Source organism: Vombatus ursinus, unplaced genomic scaffold (assembly GCF_900497805.2).
Source record: "Vombatus ursinus unplaced genomic scaffold, bare-nosed wombat genome assembly UNPS02014171.1, whole genome shotgun sequence".
Classification (NCBI taxonomy): Eukaryota; Metazoa; Chordata; class Mammalia; order Diprotodontia; family Vombatidae; genus Vombatus; species Vombatus ursinus.
In genome coordinates this window covers 1478927-1496521 of record NW_020953949.1, presented here as the reverse complement: position 1 = coordinate 1496521, position 17595 = coordinate 1478927, and the positions used below count along the sequence as shown (strand labels likewise).

At 40.9% G+C, this 17595-nt stretch overlaps 1 protein-coding gene across 1 annotated transcript in view; it reads right to left on the bottom strand.

Moving 5' to 3' along the window:
* GRID2IP (Grid2 interacting protein) overlaps window positions 1–17332 on the bottom strand; it is a 134338-nt gene extending 117006 nt beyond the window's left edge. The window contains exons 1-3 of the mRNA XM_027859739.1: window positions 16937–17332; window positions 16721–16777; window positions 879–1033 (exon numbers count right to left, since the gene is read on the bottom strand). Of these exons, the coding sequence (XP_027715540.1) occupies window positions 879–1033; window positions 16721–16777; window positions 16937–17332 (608 nt within the window). The remainder of the gene's footprint in view (window positions 1–878; window positions 1034–16720; window positions 16778–16936) is intronic.
* Window positions 17333–17595: the final 263 nt, after the last annotated feature.

Here is a 17595-nt window from a genome sequence, read left to right as displayed (position 1 = left end):
TGCTTCTGACTTTCTGGACTTTGCCACCATGTCTCCTCTTACCCTGGAACTTCCTTTAGTGCCTGGGGTCTCCTCACCCTGGAACATTTCCCTGTCCCCACCACCATGCTGGCCCTTTCCTCTCATTAGTGAGTTCCTCTGAGGGCCTCCATCTTGGAGAGGTCAGCCAGCATTCATTCTCTTCTTCTTCTTCTTGTGTTTTATCTTTTCCTATTGGAAGGTAAAGTCCTTGGGGCAGGGATTATCTTTCTTTTGTCTGTGTTTGTGTTTGTGTCCTCAGCATTTAGTACACAGCCTGCATTTATATCGTCAGCACACCTGGCACATAGTAAGTGATTAATAAATACTTGTAGCCCTGCCTTAGCTTTAAGGTTTATTGGAGCAGGGACTTTTATTTAATCTTTTTATTTCCCCTTCACCCCAAATCCCAGTTCTCTACACTAATGAATCATACCTCTGGACCCCTACCCCCAAATCCTCCCTCAATTCCCTCCAAAGAGCTCTACACACAATAAATGACTAAGAGATATTTACTGAAATAGAACACCAAATCTTAGAGCTATTTTACAAGTAGAGAAACTGAGGTCCAAAGGTGGAAACTGAATTGCTGTACCAGAACCTGTTTCCTCACCTCTAGTCCAAAACACACTTCCTCCTTACAGAAGTGAGAAAAAAAAATATATATATTTTTTAAAGTGATGGTTGTGAAAGCACATCAAAAAATTAAAGTGCTTATTATGAATACAAATTAGAATTACTAATTATGATGCATTTCCAGTCACTCCAGAATTGAATCCTCTTGGACTGTAGGAGAAAAATAACTTTGCATTTTGTCTATGCTTCTGCCTCACCCCTTCTGCTTCAAACCACTAGTGTACCTGATGTTGTCAATGAGCATCTGATGGTCCTCATTGGTGAGAATCATAGCGAGAGCATAAGCTAAATAGTCCACCTTCCGCTCTGAAGCGTACTGCTTCAAAACTGCAAACACTTTTTCCTTCAACTCAGGCTGATCCCCAAGGATTTCATCCACCTGCAAAAAAAGGCGAATAAACTTAAGAACAAGAAAATCTCAGTTTTCCATGGGTAGGTTCTCTTACTCTCCCATCTCCCTTTTCAGCTACCTTGCATTTATTTTGTTTTATATATATACACATATATATGTATACATGTATGTGTGTATGTATATGTATATGAATATGTATATGTATATTTAATGGCCAAGGAAGGGAGTTACGGTATGGAAAGTCACAAAGATGGGGAGTGGAACAATAATGTAGTCCACTGGCATGCTCGTTCCAGAGGCAATGGGAGTATTAATTTTATCACAGGATACAGGGTGGAAAATGGTTGAGGTGAAGTTGAGAACTCATGGACCCTGGGAGTACAAAGCCAATTGTCAGAGCCTCACAGGCTTGCTTCCTAGTGGTTCAATTTGGAGGGAGAAGCAAGGCAGAAAATGAACAAAACAAGTTAAATCCATGCTGCTATAAGATCCAGTTTTTAAATTTTCCAAACTGAAAACCAGGAGAGGTAATAAATTGTAAAATTCAGTATAAAGGCATAGTCTAGAACCTTACTATATTATTTTGTTTTACAACAAGTCCTCCACTTTGGAGAGTACACAGATATTCTCTAACTGCCCTCCAGAGGACCATGCAGAGACTTGAGCACACACAGGTATCCTCTGCCTGCTTCTAACTATGTATGACCATTGCTGGATTGAATGCCCCCCCAACCCATTCCCCATCATTGACAAGGTTGGGTGCCCCACCTTAGAGAAGAGGCAGTTTCCTTAATAGTGGGTTTCCCTAGAGAAGACAAGATGTGATTCTGGTCAGGAGGTGGTGAAGGAAAGATCTTTCTATAGTCCTACATAATGGTAGGCAAGGGCCTCCTAGGCCCCATGGGGCTTATCCCTGGATGCCTTGCCTCTCCTTTTGGAGTTCTTTTTCTCTAGCATTCACCTTGTGAATACTGAAAGGTCATGGAAGGCCTGCAAATGCCTGTGACAAGAGCAGCATTTATCAAAGACGTTACAGTTGCAATAATAGTAGTGGGATTGGGATTACAACAAGGAAAGAACTGGTATCAGAGAGAGAGGCCCTCAAAAGACATTTGTGCTTGATATTTGAATGGACAATGTTCAGTGGAGGTGAAATGTGAACTGGCTCATTAGCAGCTTTGCAAAAAACTGTTTATGTACCAATGAGACTTGAATACTAGCCTCCCAAATGATCGTACTAGTTGCGATTAGTCAATGGAGTTGGTTCTAATCATTCAAGGGTCCTTTATTGCTTTTCTGTGTGGGAACAAATTACGTGTTCCCTACCTGATTCACATTTGTACAATGGGTGCCTGTTTACTTACCCCTTGCTAAGGAAAATCCTTAGACTTTGAGCCCATAACCATTTCTAAAATAATAATTCTATAGGTAGCAACTTTCCCCAGAGAAGCCAAGGTGGGGGTGAAGAAACAATAATGGGAGAACTGGGGAAGCTACTTCTACCACTGAGATGTCAGGTAACCCCAGAGCAATGAATCTCAGGGCAAACCAATATGTCAAGTAGAGGAGATCACCAGCCCAGCCGTGCCTAATTAGCCATTGTGCTAGGTTATTTTAGTGATTTTAGTTTAAATGTGACCTCATAGATCATAAAAAAGAGAAAAGGACCCACATGTGCAAAAATATTTATTACAGTTCATTTTGTGGTGGCAAAGAATTGGAAATTGAGGGGAAGCCCATCAATTGGCTGAACAAGTTGTGGTATATGAATGTAATGGAATACTATCGTTCCATCAGAAATGATGTAGCAGGCAGATTTCAGAAAAACTTGGAAAGATTTACATGAACTGATGCTGAGTGAAGTGAGCAGAACCAGGAGAACACTATACACCATAACAGCAATATTGTGCAACGACCAGCTTTGATAGACTTAACTCTTCTCAGCAATGCAATGATCTAAGACAAATTCCCAAAGACTCAAGATGGAAAATGCTATCCACATCCAGAAAAAGAACTATGGAATCTGAATGCAGGTCAAAGCATAGTATTTTCTCTTTTTTTTGTTTGTGTTTTTTTCCCTGTTGTTGACTCTTCTTTCACAACATGACTAATGTGCAAATATGTTTAATATGATTGTACATTTATAGCCTATATCAGATTGCATGCCATCTTGGGGAGGTGGAAGGTGAGGAAGGGGGAAAATTTAGAACTCAAAATCTTATAAAAGTGAATGTTGAAAACTAAAAATTAATTAATTTATTAAAAATAAATGTGAGTTCACAGTTGTGAGTAAAAAAGATACTGAGCAGAAAAATCTCTGATCGATTTGATAAGCTTACAGGCATGAGACTTGAAGGCATCTGAGGGGTAACACACTATGGAGAACACAGACATGTGCGCTGACATTTTGTTAGAGGACACAAACCACTTCTGACTGGTTTTCAGTGACTGGAATGAGATGATCGGCAGTCTGGCTTGAGATTCAAGAGGTTGGACTCTTGTCATAGGTGCTGCCTCTTCCTAACAACCTATTAAAGAGAGCAACAACCCACTCTTTGCCTCTTTGTAAAGTGTCCTTTTTGTCTTCTACTTTTCCTACTTAGAAAAGAGACCAGGATTCAAAAAAGTGGGCTTGGGGTCCTGGAGGAGGAAATCCAGTGCCTATATATACATACATTGTGGGCACAGTCAGGGCAATAACATGTATGGAGGCTTGATGTGTTCACACACAGGGCCCAAGAGGATAATTCATAGAAAGTCTTTCTAAACTATGATCTTCTGTGTAGAAGAATGGGGATTTTGAGTTCCTAAACAACGTAATCTAGTACTGCAGCCTGAGAAGGAAGATTTTCTGCAAAGTGCAAGCTTTTTGGATTACCTCAGGAGTCACCTAAATTTGAAAATTTAGGCATTGGATCTTCTAGAGAAAGAAGGGAACTATACAAAAAGTCCTACTATACACTGCTCTGGTCAGACCACATCGGGAACATTATTTCAGTTCATGGTGAAGGATCTTGAGATTATGCCTTATTCCACCTAAGAATCATTTGAAGGGACTTAGAGGAAATACCAGTTTTCAGGTATTTATAAGACTGTCATATGGAAGAGATATTCAGCTTATTTTGATTGGCCCTGTTAGGACAAGTAACAACACAGGAGGCACTGAAGTGGTTCACTCTTGATCTGGTTAGCCAGAAGGGTAGGAAGACAGCTTCAGAGGGGTTAAATAAGCTTACTTTATACGAGTCTAGTCTCCTCAAAAGTGCTGCCAATAATGGGAGCACCAGCTCCTACAGCATTCCCTAATCACCCTTCTTGCAGGGGCAGGCAAGAAGGGAAGGGCAACAACCCCTACATCTCAATGGGGGCCAATCAGGACAGGCACAGCATTCCAGCTTGTGCACTCCCCTAAATTCCCCCAAGGCTCAATGGGGGGCTTGTTGAAGCAGACACACATGCATCCCTCCATGCATTACCCAAATCCCAAATCCCCACTCACTGACCAATGCCCACTTGATTTATAGGGCAACAGACAAAGAAGGCATATTGCCAACAATAGCCTCACAATTTTACATTACTTCATCCCTATATCTCACTGTGCATGCGTGGTAGAGATGTTTACAAACCATGACCTTAAGAAATATTATCTGACACCTGGGAACTAGAAATTGTTATGGCTATGGATCCTGGGAACTAAACTCTCAGAAAGAATAACAAAACTCCACCTTACACATGCTAAAATCCACCTTACATACAGGCCCCGAGGGCAGAACAGTATCCAACTGTGGGGAGAGGAAAAAGATCACCCACAGGTGAAGGGCTAAAGCCACAATACAGCATATTAAGAGATCTGGATCTTACCACCCCCCACTATTACAGTGAGTGGTTATTCAAACAATGCAGGCTAGGCAGCCCCAAAAGTAGGTTTACCTTTCAGATGAGTCTAAACCCCAGGGTGTTACTACAAGTCTTGGGGGGAGGGTGATGGGCAGAAATAGTATATGTAGAATCATATGGAGAAGAGGATTTACAGAAATATCAAAGAGATGCCTTGATGACAACCCTGGGTTCAGGTCCATTCTGGGGAAGTTTATGGGCTATTTGTTTTCTTTACCTGCTTATGAATCCATTTAGTCTTCTGTTCTGATGTGGAGTAATAAAGGCTGACCCATATCCAATCTGCAATTTTTTGGGCTACATAATGGGGTTAAGTGACTTGCCCAGTGTCATACTGCTAGGAAGTGTCAAGTGTCCAGGGCCGAATTTGAACTCAGGTCCTCCTGACTCTATCCACTGTGCCGCTTAGCTGCCCCTCCAATTTGCATGGGTGCACATATGGGACCTGGAGATCCCATTCACCTATATTTGAGGAAACGTAAGTACAAGCTATACTTAAGCTGTATTTTAGAAATTTCCCTGTATTAAACTCTATGATGGGGGCATAATGAGCCAAAAAGGGAAACTGATCATTTGCAAGTCAGTACTCAAAATCGGGTCCAGTCCATGTAGGTTAAGAGTTTGAAGCAGGTCTGGACCACAGGATATGCTCCTCACCGGAAAAGTGGCACAGAGAACTGGGCCTGGAGTCAGGGAGGTCTGAGTTTAAACTTGGCCTCAGACACTGAACTAACTGTGCAGCCCTGTGTGACAAAACGAGGACAAAGGAAAGGAAGAATTTTAAAGGTAAATAACCCACTGGAAGCCACTTAATGAGTACCTGCCTCAGTTTCTTCAACTGTAAGATGGGGATAATAATAGCACCTACTGCCCACGGTCATTATGAGGATCAAATGAGACATTTGTAAAGCACTTAGCATAATGCCTGGCACATGCAGGTGCTTAATAAAGACTTATTCCCTTCCTCTTCTCTTCCTCTCACCTCAAAAGAGTGGCATATGGTAGGCTTGAGAAGACTGCAAAATATCAAGGAGAAGTGTAAAATTTGCTTGCCTTCTCAATGGATGGAGAAGGGAGAGAGGGAGAGAATTTAAAAACTCAAAAAAAAATTTAATGAATGTTAAATTTTTTAAAAATGTAATTAGAAAATATTTAATAAAATAAAGAAAAATATGATTAAAAAACATATAATCAAACAGATGTAGGACCAGAAAAGGAAACGGGTTACTCATGTAGCAACCAACTGTTAAGGGATAATTAGTGGGCAGCTCATGTATTCTATTGGTAGCCAAACAATGTTAAGAATCCAAAGGAAGACATGTGCATGTTGAATCCTTAGAGGAGCAAAAGAAATAGGTAGACAAGACTCACCCAGGATAAAGAGGTTAGGATGAGTTGCAGTGAGCAAGATTAGAAGGAAAGCCTACACTAATGAGATCACAGATCCATTAAAGCAAGTGAACTATTAAAATGATGTGATCCTGAATAGTAGGGCAGCTAACAAAAATAAATCCCAGCTATAAACATTATGATTTCCCAGAATGAAAGCTTTAGAATGAAAAAAAAGACATATATTAGACTCATGGCACTATAGAAAGTCAGAAGACCCAAATTTAGACCCCAGCTCTAGTATTTATGGGCTGCATATTCGATTAATCCTTTGAATGTCAATTTCCTCATCTGTAAAATAGGGGTGATCATACTTAAACTACCTAGCTCATAGAATGGTCACGAATAGAGTGCTCAGTAAACAATAAAGGACTATATAAATGTGAGCTAGTATTGTTCCTTGGTAATGAACTGAGCCTGGTATAGGAAAGTAATTGTGGGTAATTAGACAATAGTGATCACAACACAATTAAATCCCACATTGTGGGTGAGAGAAGGAAAATCAAAAGAAAAAAAAAAGGGGTTTTCAATTTTAGAAAAGAAAGAAAACGGTGACAAAATGAGGTCACAGGAAAGGAAGACTTTTAAAAGTAAATAACCTACTGGAAGCCTGGAAACTATATTCAAACAATAAAGGCACTCAGCATGTTCGAGTGTGTGTGCATATGGGATGCTTTTTTTTTTTTTAAAGCAAAGACAAAAAAGATTACACAGCTAACTGGCATAATATGAGCACCAGACTAGATATCACTGTGAGACTTCAGACAAATCACTTAATCTCTATGGTTCTTAGTTTTTTACCTGTAAGAAGGGGGAAACAATTCCTTAAAAACCTTAAAAGGTTGCTAAGAGGATTCAATGAAAGGATCTCTGTGAAAGCTCATTAAAAATCATAAAATGCTATAAATCTGAAGTACTATTATTATCATTATCATTAGTTATTTTTCATGTGTACAGACAAGTCCCCTAACCTCTGAGTGGATTGCATTGCCAAAAGGAATTCAGAACATATTTTCCTACAGAAACAATGTTATCATTGGTGGTTAGGTTCCCAAGCCAACCTATTAAAGTTTATTATCCCCAAAGTATGAAGTATAAAACTCACAGTGTCTTTTCCACTATTCCTACCTACTACCATTTAGAAGACTGTTTCTTGGAAGAAACACATCTCAGGATTCAACTCCGGATTCTAGGAATACATCTTGCCTTTCATGGGGGAGGTGCCTTTCCAAGTGACACCAGGAGGAGGGATCCCATGAGTAGGGAACTAGGAACTTGTAGACTTGCAACTACCATGGGAGGTACTAGAGGGAAATGGGAAAAGGAGAGGAGTCTCTTTCCTCTTACATAAGAATATGGAAAATCACATTGTATTTGTATTCATTCAAATATAGACAAAGGAATTTGAGAAAAGTGTCTAAAGGTCATAGGACCATAGAGATGAAAAGAACCTTATGTTTCCATCTAGTAGAACACTGACTTGATCTAAGCTTCAGTCTTTTGCTTAACAAAGTGTAATCAAGTGGGACAATTAAAGTGGCTGTCAAGAACAATTATACATTTCTCAAATTGGGCTTCTCAGAAATTTCATCATTTGCAATTTTTTACTTTCTAGAGGACTAAGAAAGTTCACCACCAGAGGCTCTCTTCTTTCATTTTCATCCTTGCAAATTCATTGCTTTGAAATCAAAGTAAGGAACAGTCTGAATTCCTATGAGAATGGGGGTGGCTGAGAGACTCATTATATAAGTAAGGGGGAAAAATAGTTCTTGCCCCCTGGTGCGTGTTCCACTTTGACACCTTCAGCAGTCAGCTATCACCAGAGGTGCTTTTAACCCACATCCAAATCACAAGGTACCCATCAATAGAAAGCCATCACATGACCAGTATTGAATTTTCTATTAAATGTCAGCTGCTTCAAGGTTATAAAACTGGAACAGAGAAAGTACAAGTGTTAACCCAGAGAGATGACTTGCTATAAAAATGCCAGTGTAGGATTCACTAAAGGTCCTTTGATTTTTCTCATTTCACTGGCAGGAGCTGAATCACCCAAAGCTTTTATATGAATTTAAAGATTCCACAATCCCCTGATCTGTTTAAATCCTGAACATTCCCTCCCAGCAAACAGAATTATAGGATATATCAAGTTGAAAGGGATTCCAGAGGCTGTTTAGTTCATTCTGTACCTACAGTATGCATCTCTTCTTTTTTCTATTTTATTTTTAATTTATGGAATAAAACAAGCATTTCCATAACATAGTATAATAAAAAGATGATTGCACATGAAACTACAAATCTATTATGTACAACTTGATATTCCTTTTAAATATATAATAAAGTTATCATGTAAATTTTTTTCCTTTTTTCTTCCCCTTTCCTCCCCCCCGCCCAGAGATGGCTACCATTAAACAACATCCCATCCCCAGTGAATGTTCAACCATCTTCCAGTTAAAGAGAAAGTACCCCTTTTCTCCACCCCACCCTACCCTAATTTGTGGCACATTCCATTTGGGATCACCTTCTAACTATGTTGTTGTTCAGATGTGTCTAACTCTTCATGACCCCTCCTGGAGTTTTCTTGGTAAAGATCATGGAATGGTTTGACATTTCCTTCTCCAACTCATTTTAGAGATGAGGCAAATAAGGCAAACAGGGTGAAATGACTCACCCAGGGTCACAGAACTAGTAAATAACTGAGGCCAGATTTGAACTCAGGAAGATGAGTCTTCCTGACTCCAGGCCTGGCACCACCTAGCTGCCTAACTAATATTAATAATAATAATAATAATAACAGCTAGCATGGAAATAGCATTTTAAGGTTTGCAAAGCACTTTACACACTTTATCTCATTTGATCATGACAAAAACCCTGTGAACTAGGTGCTATTATTATCCCCATTTTACATATGAGGAAACTGTGGCAAACAGATGTTAAATTAAGTAACTTGCCCAAGATCACTCAGCTAGTAAGTGCCTGGGCTTGGATTTGAATTGAGGTCTTCCATACTTCCATACTTCTAACTTCCAACACTCACTTTATCATCTAGTTAGGAAGGTCTTCCTTTGAATCATCCTTTAGTTTCCTCAAATGGGGATGAAATAGAGTAAATCTAATTCCAAATCCATATGGTAGCCCTTCAGATATTTGAAAACCCCCCTCCTCTGTCTTCCAGTAAACACTCATGGTTTCTTCAACTGGTCCTTTTCCAAGGCATGCCCCAAGTTGCCACATCATTTCTGTAGCGAGATTCAAGTTTTCTGTTGGGCAAAGCATAGCACTAAAGCAACCCAACTTTCATGCTGACTGTTTGTCAGTGGAGAACTCTCGCTCTGCCCCTTCGTTTACCTTGTGTTCTGTCTCAAAGCGGATTTTAAGAATATCTAAGAGTTTCTATCCCTAAATTAGATAGTTATTATCTGGTAATTGAAGGCTTGGATCTCCACTGAAACACTGGGGTCAAAAAGGAAAGATCTAACTCAACCTCAGGGTACTATGTTGGATCTTTGTTAACTAGGTTTGGTGGAGATGAGTCAAGAGCTATCTGCCTGGCCCTAGCAGGGCTAAATTCTGGCCACTACACCCTAGCAGACTGAAGCTTCAATGGCTTGGCTGCTCCTCAAGGTATGATCTCAGAAGACAAAAGCAGGAAACAGTACCCAGTGGAAACTATGCACTACCAGAGCACAATAAAATTGAGACCAAAAAAACTCAGTAGAATAATGTGCCTAGCAAAGACTCTGAGTCCAGTAAGTAGCAGACCCAGCGAACCCAGCAAAGACTCAAGGTGACATTATAAGGCCATTGGAAGTATAAGTCACCTTTGGACCTTCACATGTATTCCGAAAGTCTCAGTCCCTCATGCCTGACCCCTATGCATCTCCAATGTCCCTACCAATGGTATGTAAATTTATGGAAGGATATGCCCTCTATATATGGGGAGGATATTTTATTGTAATTTTCCTTACTAGGCCATTTCATTACATTTCTTTGCTTTGAACTAATTATGTCTTCTGGCTAACTCCAAAAAAAGCTAACACATTGGTAGGGGGCTTGTGAGCTATCATTCTCAGTGGATGTGGACCCACAAAGTATTTTGAACATTGAACTTGGAATTCTTGGAAGCTCTATAAAAGGGGAAGGGGGGCCCAGGTGCTACATCTATAAAGCAAATGAACCTTTACACAGAAAAAGGAACCTTTTTTCTTTCATCCCCATTATGCAGGGACTTCTCAGGCCACATATCTACCTCTATCCTAATCCCTAAGAAATAGACTACTTCCCATCCTAACTCTCCCCAGGCACTGGGAAGGCTTCAAGTCATAGTGTACATATGATTCTAGTTCTTCTGAACCTTTGGATTAATTTTTTTAAAACCCTTCAAATGATGGATAAATCATTCAGCTCCCTTGCTAAGGGCCATATGTCAAGCAACTTAGCTCTATTATATCTCTAAGGAGCCGTAAAGTCAACTCAACCCTACAATTTCATCTTAAAACTCCCACTCACAATAATATACATGGAGTACCTAAACAGGGAAGGAAACTAAAAAGAAAAAAAAGAAGAAGAAAATTTTTTTTTGTAAAGCAACCAACCAGAAAGGAGGTGTTTCTAGGTCCCACATGACTCTCAGAATCAAAGACCACAACCAGGGAGCCCCTCTCTTTAAAAGGACCTGCCCTTGATGAAGCATTTTCACAGGCCTTCGATCTTGCTCAGTCCCTGAAACACCCGAGAGCTTGGATTACATTCTGACTGCCAGCTCTACTTTTTTTTGCCAGTTCTGGTTTTCACCTCTATGACAATAGGTTGATTGTTTAGCTTGGTCATATATCCAGTACTAGCACCAGCAATGGGGATCCTACCTATCCTTTCCTAATCTATAAAATGAGGGTGGTAACTTGATTCCCCTTATTGTCACATCTAACTCTCAATCTATAATGGTAAATGTAAAAATATGGACATCTTATCTTCCCTGGGAGATTTTATGCTCCTTGAGGACAGAAACTTTTTCTGCCTTCATATTTATATGCCCAGCCTAGGATGAGGTCTTGCACATATTTGGCACTTAATGAATGCTTACTGAATTGAATTAGTTAGGTGCAAGAGTATGCTAGTAAGAGTTAAACAACCAGTTCTCTGAAAATGCAAGAGACTTTTAAGTTTGATCTTAAGTAATGTTTTTTCCATCATTTTCTTAAGTCTAGACGATAAGCAAGAAAACAAATCAAGCTCCAATCTGTAGCAACAGCTCATTTCTGAGGTGCAAAATGCTCATACTGAAAATGTAGCAATATAATCTCAGACTATTCAAGTTGGTTCCAGCACACTCTGGTTAGGAGTGAGTTAATACAGCAGAGCTAGTGATTTTGAACACTTATTCAGAGAGGTGTTGATGGTTTACATTTTTGCTTTTGAAAATGACTTGCTTTTACCACTCAACTATTAGTAAATAGCTTTTAATCATACAGATTTGTGTCAATTCCCTATAGATTTTGGATATCAGATTTTATCAGAGACATTTAATGAAATGATTCTTTTCCCAGTCCATATCTTTTCTTCTTATATTAGCCACATTGGACTTGTGCAAAAGCTTTTTCAATTCAGCTCATTTGAACAAACATTTATAAAGTTCCTCCTATATGAAAAGATACTAGAGATACAAGGTTGGAAACCAAAAGAGTGGCTGCCTTCAAAGAACTTATATTCACCTAGGGATAATATGACACGTACTTAGGTAAATAAATACAGTGTAAAATGGGGGACAGTTAAGGAACCCTGACTGGGGACGAGGATCAGAAAAGGCTCCTTTAGGGACCCTACATAAAATGATGCCTGAGCTGAACCTCAAGAGGATTTAGGGATGAATGAGTGAAAAAGCATTTTGTTAATCTCTTACTATGTGAAAAGCACACTAAGCCCTGAGGATACAAAAGAAAAAGCAAAGTAGTTCCTGCCTTCAAGGAGCTCATATTCTAATGGGGGAGAAAAAAAGTAGAGGAGGTTTCAGATGCAAGTGGGTTGGAAGGGCCCAGTGGTCATTAGGATATAGCAGCAAAACAGATGGTAATGCATCTTTAGGTACATTTCATAGATGAAACCATACCCATTTCTGATATTGAACCATTTGACAGTGCTAAGAACTTTCTTTTCTGGGTCTTTAGTAGTTGTGGCTGACGAGGATGGTGGGGGATGCAGCTCCTGCACTGTCAGTTGCTAGGTTGAAGCTGCACAAGAGTGGATTCCCTTGGATCATGTCTGGGGAAGGGGAACAGGCTAGAAACATGACTGATACTCTGGGGTGAGGATCACTGCTATTCCCCCAGTCTTGGGTTTACCACCACACTGTTGGCATTTGATCACTGGTTGTGGCAGTAGACATGTGGGGACCTTTCTCCATAAGGGTTACTCCCCTAGATGATTACTCAAGGGGAAGAGCTAGAAGCAGGGCCAATGGTCTGGAGGAGTACTTCTGTTCTTGGGGCTCTTGGACAAAGGTGACCATTCTATGTAAAGGCATGGCCTGGGCAAAGGTATAAAGATGGGAGATGGAGTGGTACTGCCAGCTTGGCAGGAACATGCAGCTTGTGAAGGAGAACAACTTGGAATAAACCTAGAAGGATGGCCTGTAGCCAATCTGTGAAAGACTTTAAATGCCAGAGAGGGTTTGCCTTTTATGCTGGAGGCAACAGAAAACGACTGAAAATTCTTGACTACAAATGTGAAATGGTCAGATCTGTATTTTAGGAAGATTGTTTTGGCAACCCTCTGGAGGATAGACTGGAAGGAGAAAATATTGGAAGCTGGGAGGCTAATTAAAAGTGTTCTGCAATGGTCCAAGTATGAGGTGATGAGGACTTGGATGAAATTAGTGGCTGTCTGAGTGAAGCAAAGGAGATGAATGAGAGAGATGTGGAGGCAAAGGCATCAAGGCTTGGCAACAGCTTAGGCTTATGGAGTGAGGGAGAGGGAAAAGTCAGTGTGATGCTGAGGCTGCGAATCTAGGCCACGGGAAGAACAGTGGTATGCTGGACAGAACGACTGGGAATTTAGGAGGAGGGGTAGGTCGAAAGGAAAAAGCAATGAGTTCTGGTTTTGATATATTTAGTTTAAGAACCTCATAGGACCTCAGTTTTCTCAACCATAACGGGAATCAGCATTCCTCTTCTCTTATTACTTTCCTGGGCTGCTTTGAGAGTCAAATGAGAAGACACTTGTGAAAGCACATTAGCACTCTCCAAAATACTTTGGTGGTATCGATCAATCAACAAGAAAGCATTAAGCTTCTACCATGTGCCACACACTGTGCTAGGTTCCAAGACTACAAAGACAAAATGGAAGTCTTTGTGGTCCAGGAGCTTACATTCTATCAGCATTGCTACACCTCTGAGAGTTTTAACTATTTAACCATCAACGGTGTTCTTTCTCATAGAGTTCCAAAGCCTATGAGTCCTAGGCTTTCCTGAAGATGGATGGGAGAAGTTCTTCATGTGCTATCTTTTGTCAACCCTGGTCTCAAGCTTAACCACCAAAACAATGCTTACCTATCAATCCAAAGTGAGATCCAAAGTAGGAAGGGCAAAAGAAATGTTAGGCTCAAACCCTCAGGAAAAGAATTACAGTTGGGAACAGCAGCAGCATATTTACCTAGCATTCCACTACTTAGACTTGAATACATCACCACCCGTTTTGGGGAGGGCGGTGGTCTAGGCTTTCAATCAACTATGGATAGGAACAAAACAAAAATCAGGAGCAGATTCTTCACATAGCAGCTATGGCTATAACTCAAAGAATTAATCTTCACATGTACAAAAATGGAGAGGACTTTTGGTTCTCCTGGTAAGTTATTTGAGGTCAAAGACTATTTTTCTGTTTGCCTGCACCTCTAGCACTTAGCAAAGTGCCTGGTCTGTATCAGGTGATAAGTAAATGCTTTTTTACTTGCTAACACACTGATCTTTTAAGTCATACCCATATATATAGCAATTAAGCACTGTCAGTGGCATCATATGATCATTCACTTAGAGATGGAAAGGACCTAAAGACCGCACAATTCAATTCCTCTCATTTTAGAGATGAGAATGTGAGGCCCACAGAAGGTAAATGATTTAACCAAGGTCTGGCACATAGTAAGCCCTTAATAAATGCTTGTTGACTGATTGGTTTAAGTTTTACAAGGCACTATCTTCCCAATATCCCTATTAAGTATTGGAGACCATTTTGTAAAATATGCTCAAAGGCAAAATCACCATCTCCCAATGGTTCAACATGCAAATTGCGTGCATAGTTTCTAGTAGTATACAAAATTAGATCAGAATCGGCCTATTTCTTAGCAGATTTTGAAAGACAAAATTGGAAATTCCAAGGACGAGAATTGAAACAGAGCCCTCACTTCACTGGTTAATATTCTATTGAATCATTACTCACATATGGATAGAAGAGCAATTCTTCAGCCTGCCTGTGAAATTGTCATATTGACAGTGAAATCATTAGGGGAGAAACTGAATGTTCTCACAATTTCATTACAACCAGTGGTTAGTCCAATGAATGATATCATTCTCTCAATTCAAGCAAATATCCCAAGGACAAAATTTCACTGAAATCTATTGCAAACCGTCAAACATATTTCCATTTAAAATCTATTAGCAGTGACTTTGTTTCAAAATGGCACAATAACCTACAAATCAAGCTTAACATGAAGCTTAAACTAATCTCTCCCCATCACACCATCTGCAATCCTGAATTTCCCATTTCTGTTAATGGCATCACGGTTCTCCCACTCCTTCACAATCAAAACAACAGAGTTATGCTTGACGTTTCCCTTTCCCTCCTTACCCCATTTTCAATTATTTGATTTTTCTTTCAAAATACAGCTCAACAGAACCAGTAAAACATAGTACACAGTAACAGCAATATTGCAAAGATGATCAACTGTGACTTAGCTACTCTGATCGAGACAATGATCCAAGATAATACCAACAGACTCATGATGAAAAATGCTATCCACCTCCAGAAAAAGAACTATGAACTCTTAATGCAAATTGAAGCACGCTTTTTTTAAACTTTACTTATTGTTTTATTTTGTTTGCATTTTCTTTTGCAATATGGCTAATATTGCAAAATGGGGAGGACAGCGCTTTTTGCATGACTTCACAGTCCCTGCCCTCAAAGAGCTTGCAATCTAATGGGGGAGACATGCAAACAAGTCTATATAAAGTAAGCTATATATGGGATAAAAAGGAAATAATTAAAAGAGGGAAGGCACTGGAATTAAGAGGGGTTGGAGGGGCAGCTAGGTGGCAAAGTGGATAGAGCACCAGCCTTGGAGTCAAGAGGACCTGAGTTCAAATCCAGCCTCAGACACTTGACACTTACTAGCTGTGTGATCCTGGGCAAGTCACTTAACCCCATTGCTTAGCAAAAAAAGAAAGAAAAAGGGGTTGGAAAGAAGGTGTCCTATAGAAGGTAGAATTTTAGTTGGGACTTAAAGGAAGCCAAGGAGGTCAGTAGCTGGAGCAGGGGAGGAAAAGAGTTCCAGACATGGAGGACACCCAGAGAGAATGCTTGGACCTGAAAGATGGAATGTCTTATTTGTGGAATACCCAGGAAGGCCAGCATCACTGGATTGAAGAGTACATTTTGGGAAGTAAGATGTAAGAAGACAGGAAAGGCAGAAGGGGGTGAGGTTATGAAGGGCTTTGAATGCCTAACAGAACATCTTGCATATGCTCCTAGAGACAATAGGGTGCCAATGAAGTGTATTGAGTAGAGAGATGACATGACTAGACTTTGTTCTGGGAAATCACTTTGGTGGTTGAATGGAGAATGGATTGGAACGGGAAGGGACATGAGGCAGGCAGTCCTATTAGAAGGCTGTTGCAATGATCTATAACAGCTTGCCCTAGAGCAGGGGCAGTGTCAGAAGAGAGAAGGGGGAATATTAAGGAGATGTTGCAAAGATGAAATCGACAAGCCTTGGCCACAACTTGGATACAGCAGGTGAGAGACAGTGAAGTACCCAGAATGACTCCTAGGTTGAGAGCCTGAGGCACTAGGAGGATGGTATTGCCCTCTACTGTAATAGGTAAAAGATAATGAGTTCTGTTTGGGACATATGGTGTTTAAGATGGCTACTGGACATCCAGTTCAACATGTCTAAAAAGCAATTAGAGATGCCAGAAGGGAAGTCAACAGAGATACTGGGGTAGGAATCATCACCCTAGAAACGGTAATTAAATCCATGGGAGCTGATGAGGTCACCCAGTGAAGTAGTTAGTATAGAGGGAGAAGAGATGAGGACCCAGGGCAAAACACCTACAATAAAAGAGCATGATCTAGAGGATTACTCCTTCAACTAGAAAAGTAGGCTACCATCTAAAGTTATAGATGCGCTGCCTTCCCTAGCAACAGTGCTCCTGACATAGGCCTCACCTTTCTGTTGAACGCCTTGGCCTTGTGCCTCCTTTCCAGGTGCACGGCTTCAGGGCTCTGCACGGACTCTGGGATGCTGCCGCCGCCGCTGCTGCTGCTGCTGCCGCCGCTGCTGCTGCTGCTTCGGTTATGTTTCCCCAGTTTTAGCAGCCCCAAGCCTAGTGCCTTCCCCTGGCAGGACTCAATCAGGAGAGTAGCCATTTCATACTGTTTCACAGGGATGCCATTAATCTCCAGAATGTAATCTTCGGCCTTAAGGCCAGCCTCTTCTGCGGGGGAGCCAGTGTTAACGCTCCCCACTTGCAGGGGGATGCCTCTCATCAGGGTAAAACCAAAGCTACCATCAGGGCCAGGGGGAAGCTCAACCTGCTGGACCTGGGACACCACCCCAATGCTGGGAGGTACGTTCTCACACTGCCGAGCTAAGGTCACCAGGCTGTGGCAATTCAGGGAGGTTACTGGTTGGCCTTCGATCTCCAGGATCTGGTCTCCAGGCTGGAGTCCAGCCAAGTAGGCACTGCTTCCTTCTTCTACCTGGAGGATGTAGCATGGACCATTCCCACCAATCCTAAAGCCAAACTCTTCAGGCCAGCCTTGATTGGTCACTGGCATGACGGTAACTGGAAAGGGAAGATCACACAAAAGATGGATGGGAAGCCTTCACAGTACCTTAAGAATTTTACACAAATTATCTCCCACCTCCCCAGGACCCTCTTCAGTCTCTGACCAAGCTGGGTCATTCCAGAAAAACTGCAAATTTGGAGTACCTAAGATAGGGGTGTTCCGTAGGCTAACAGTGGGGCTTCTCTAGCTTGCTTCAAGGCTCAGCTCAAATCCCACCTTCTGCAGGAAGTCTTTTCTGGACCTCTCCCTTC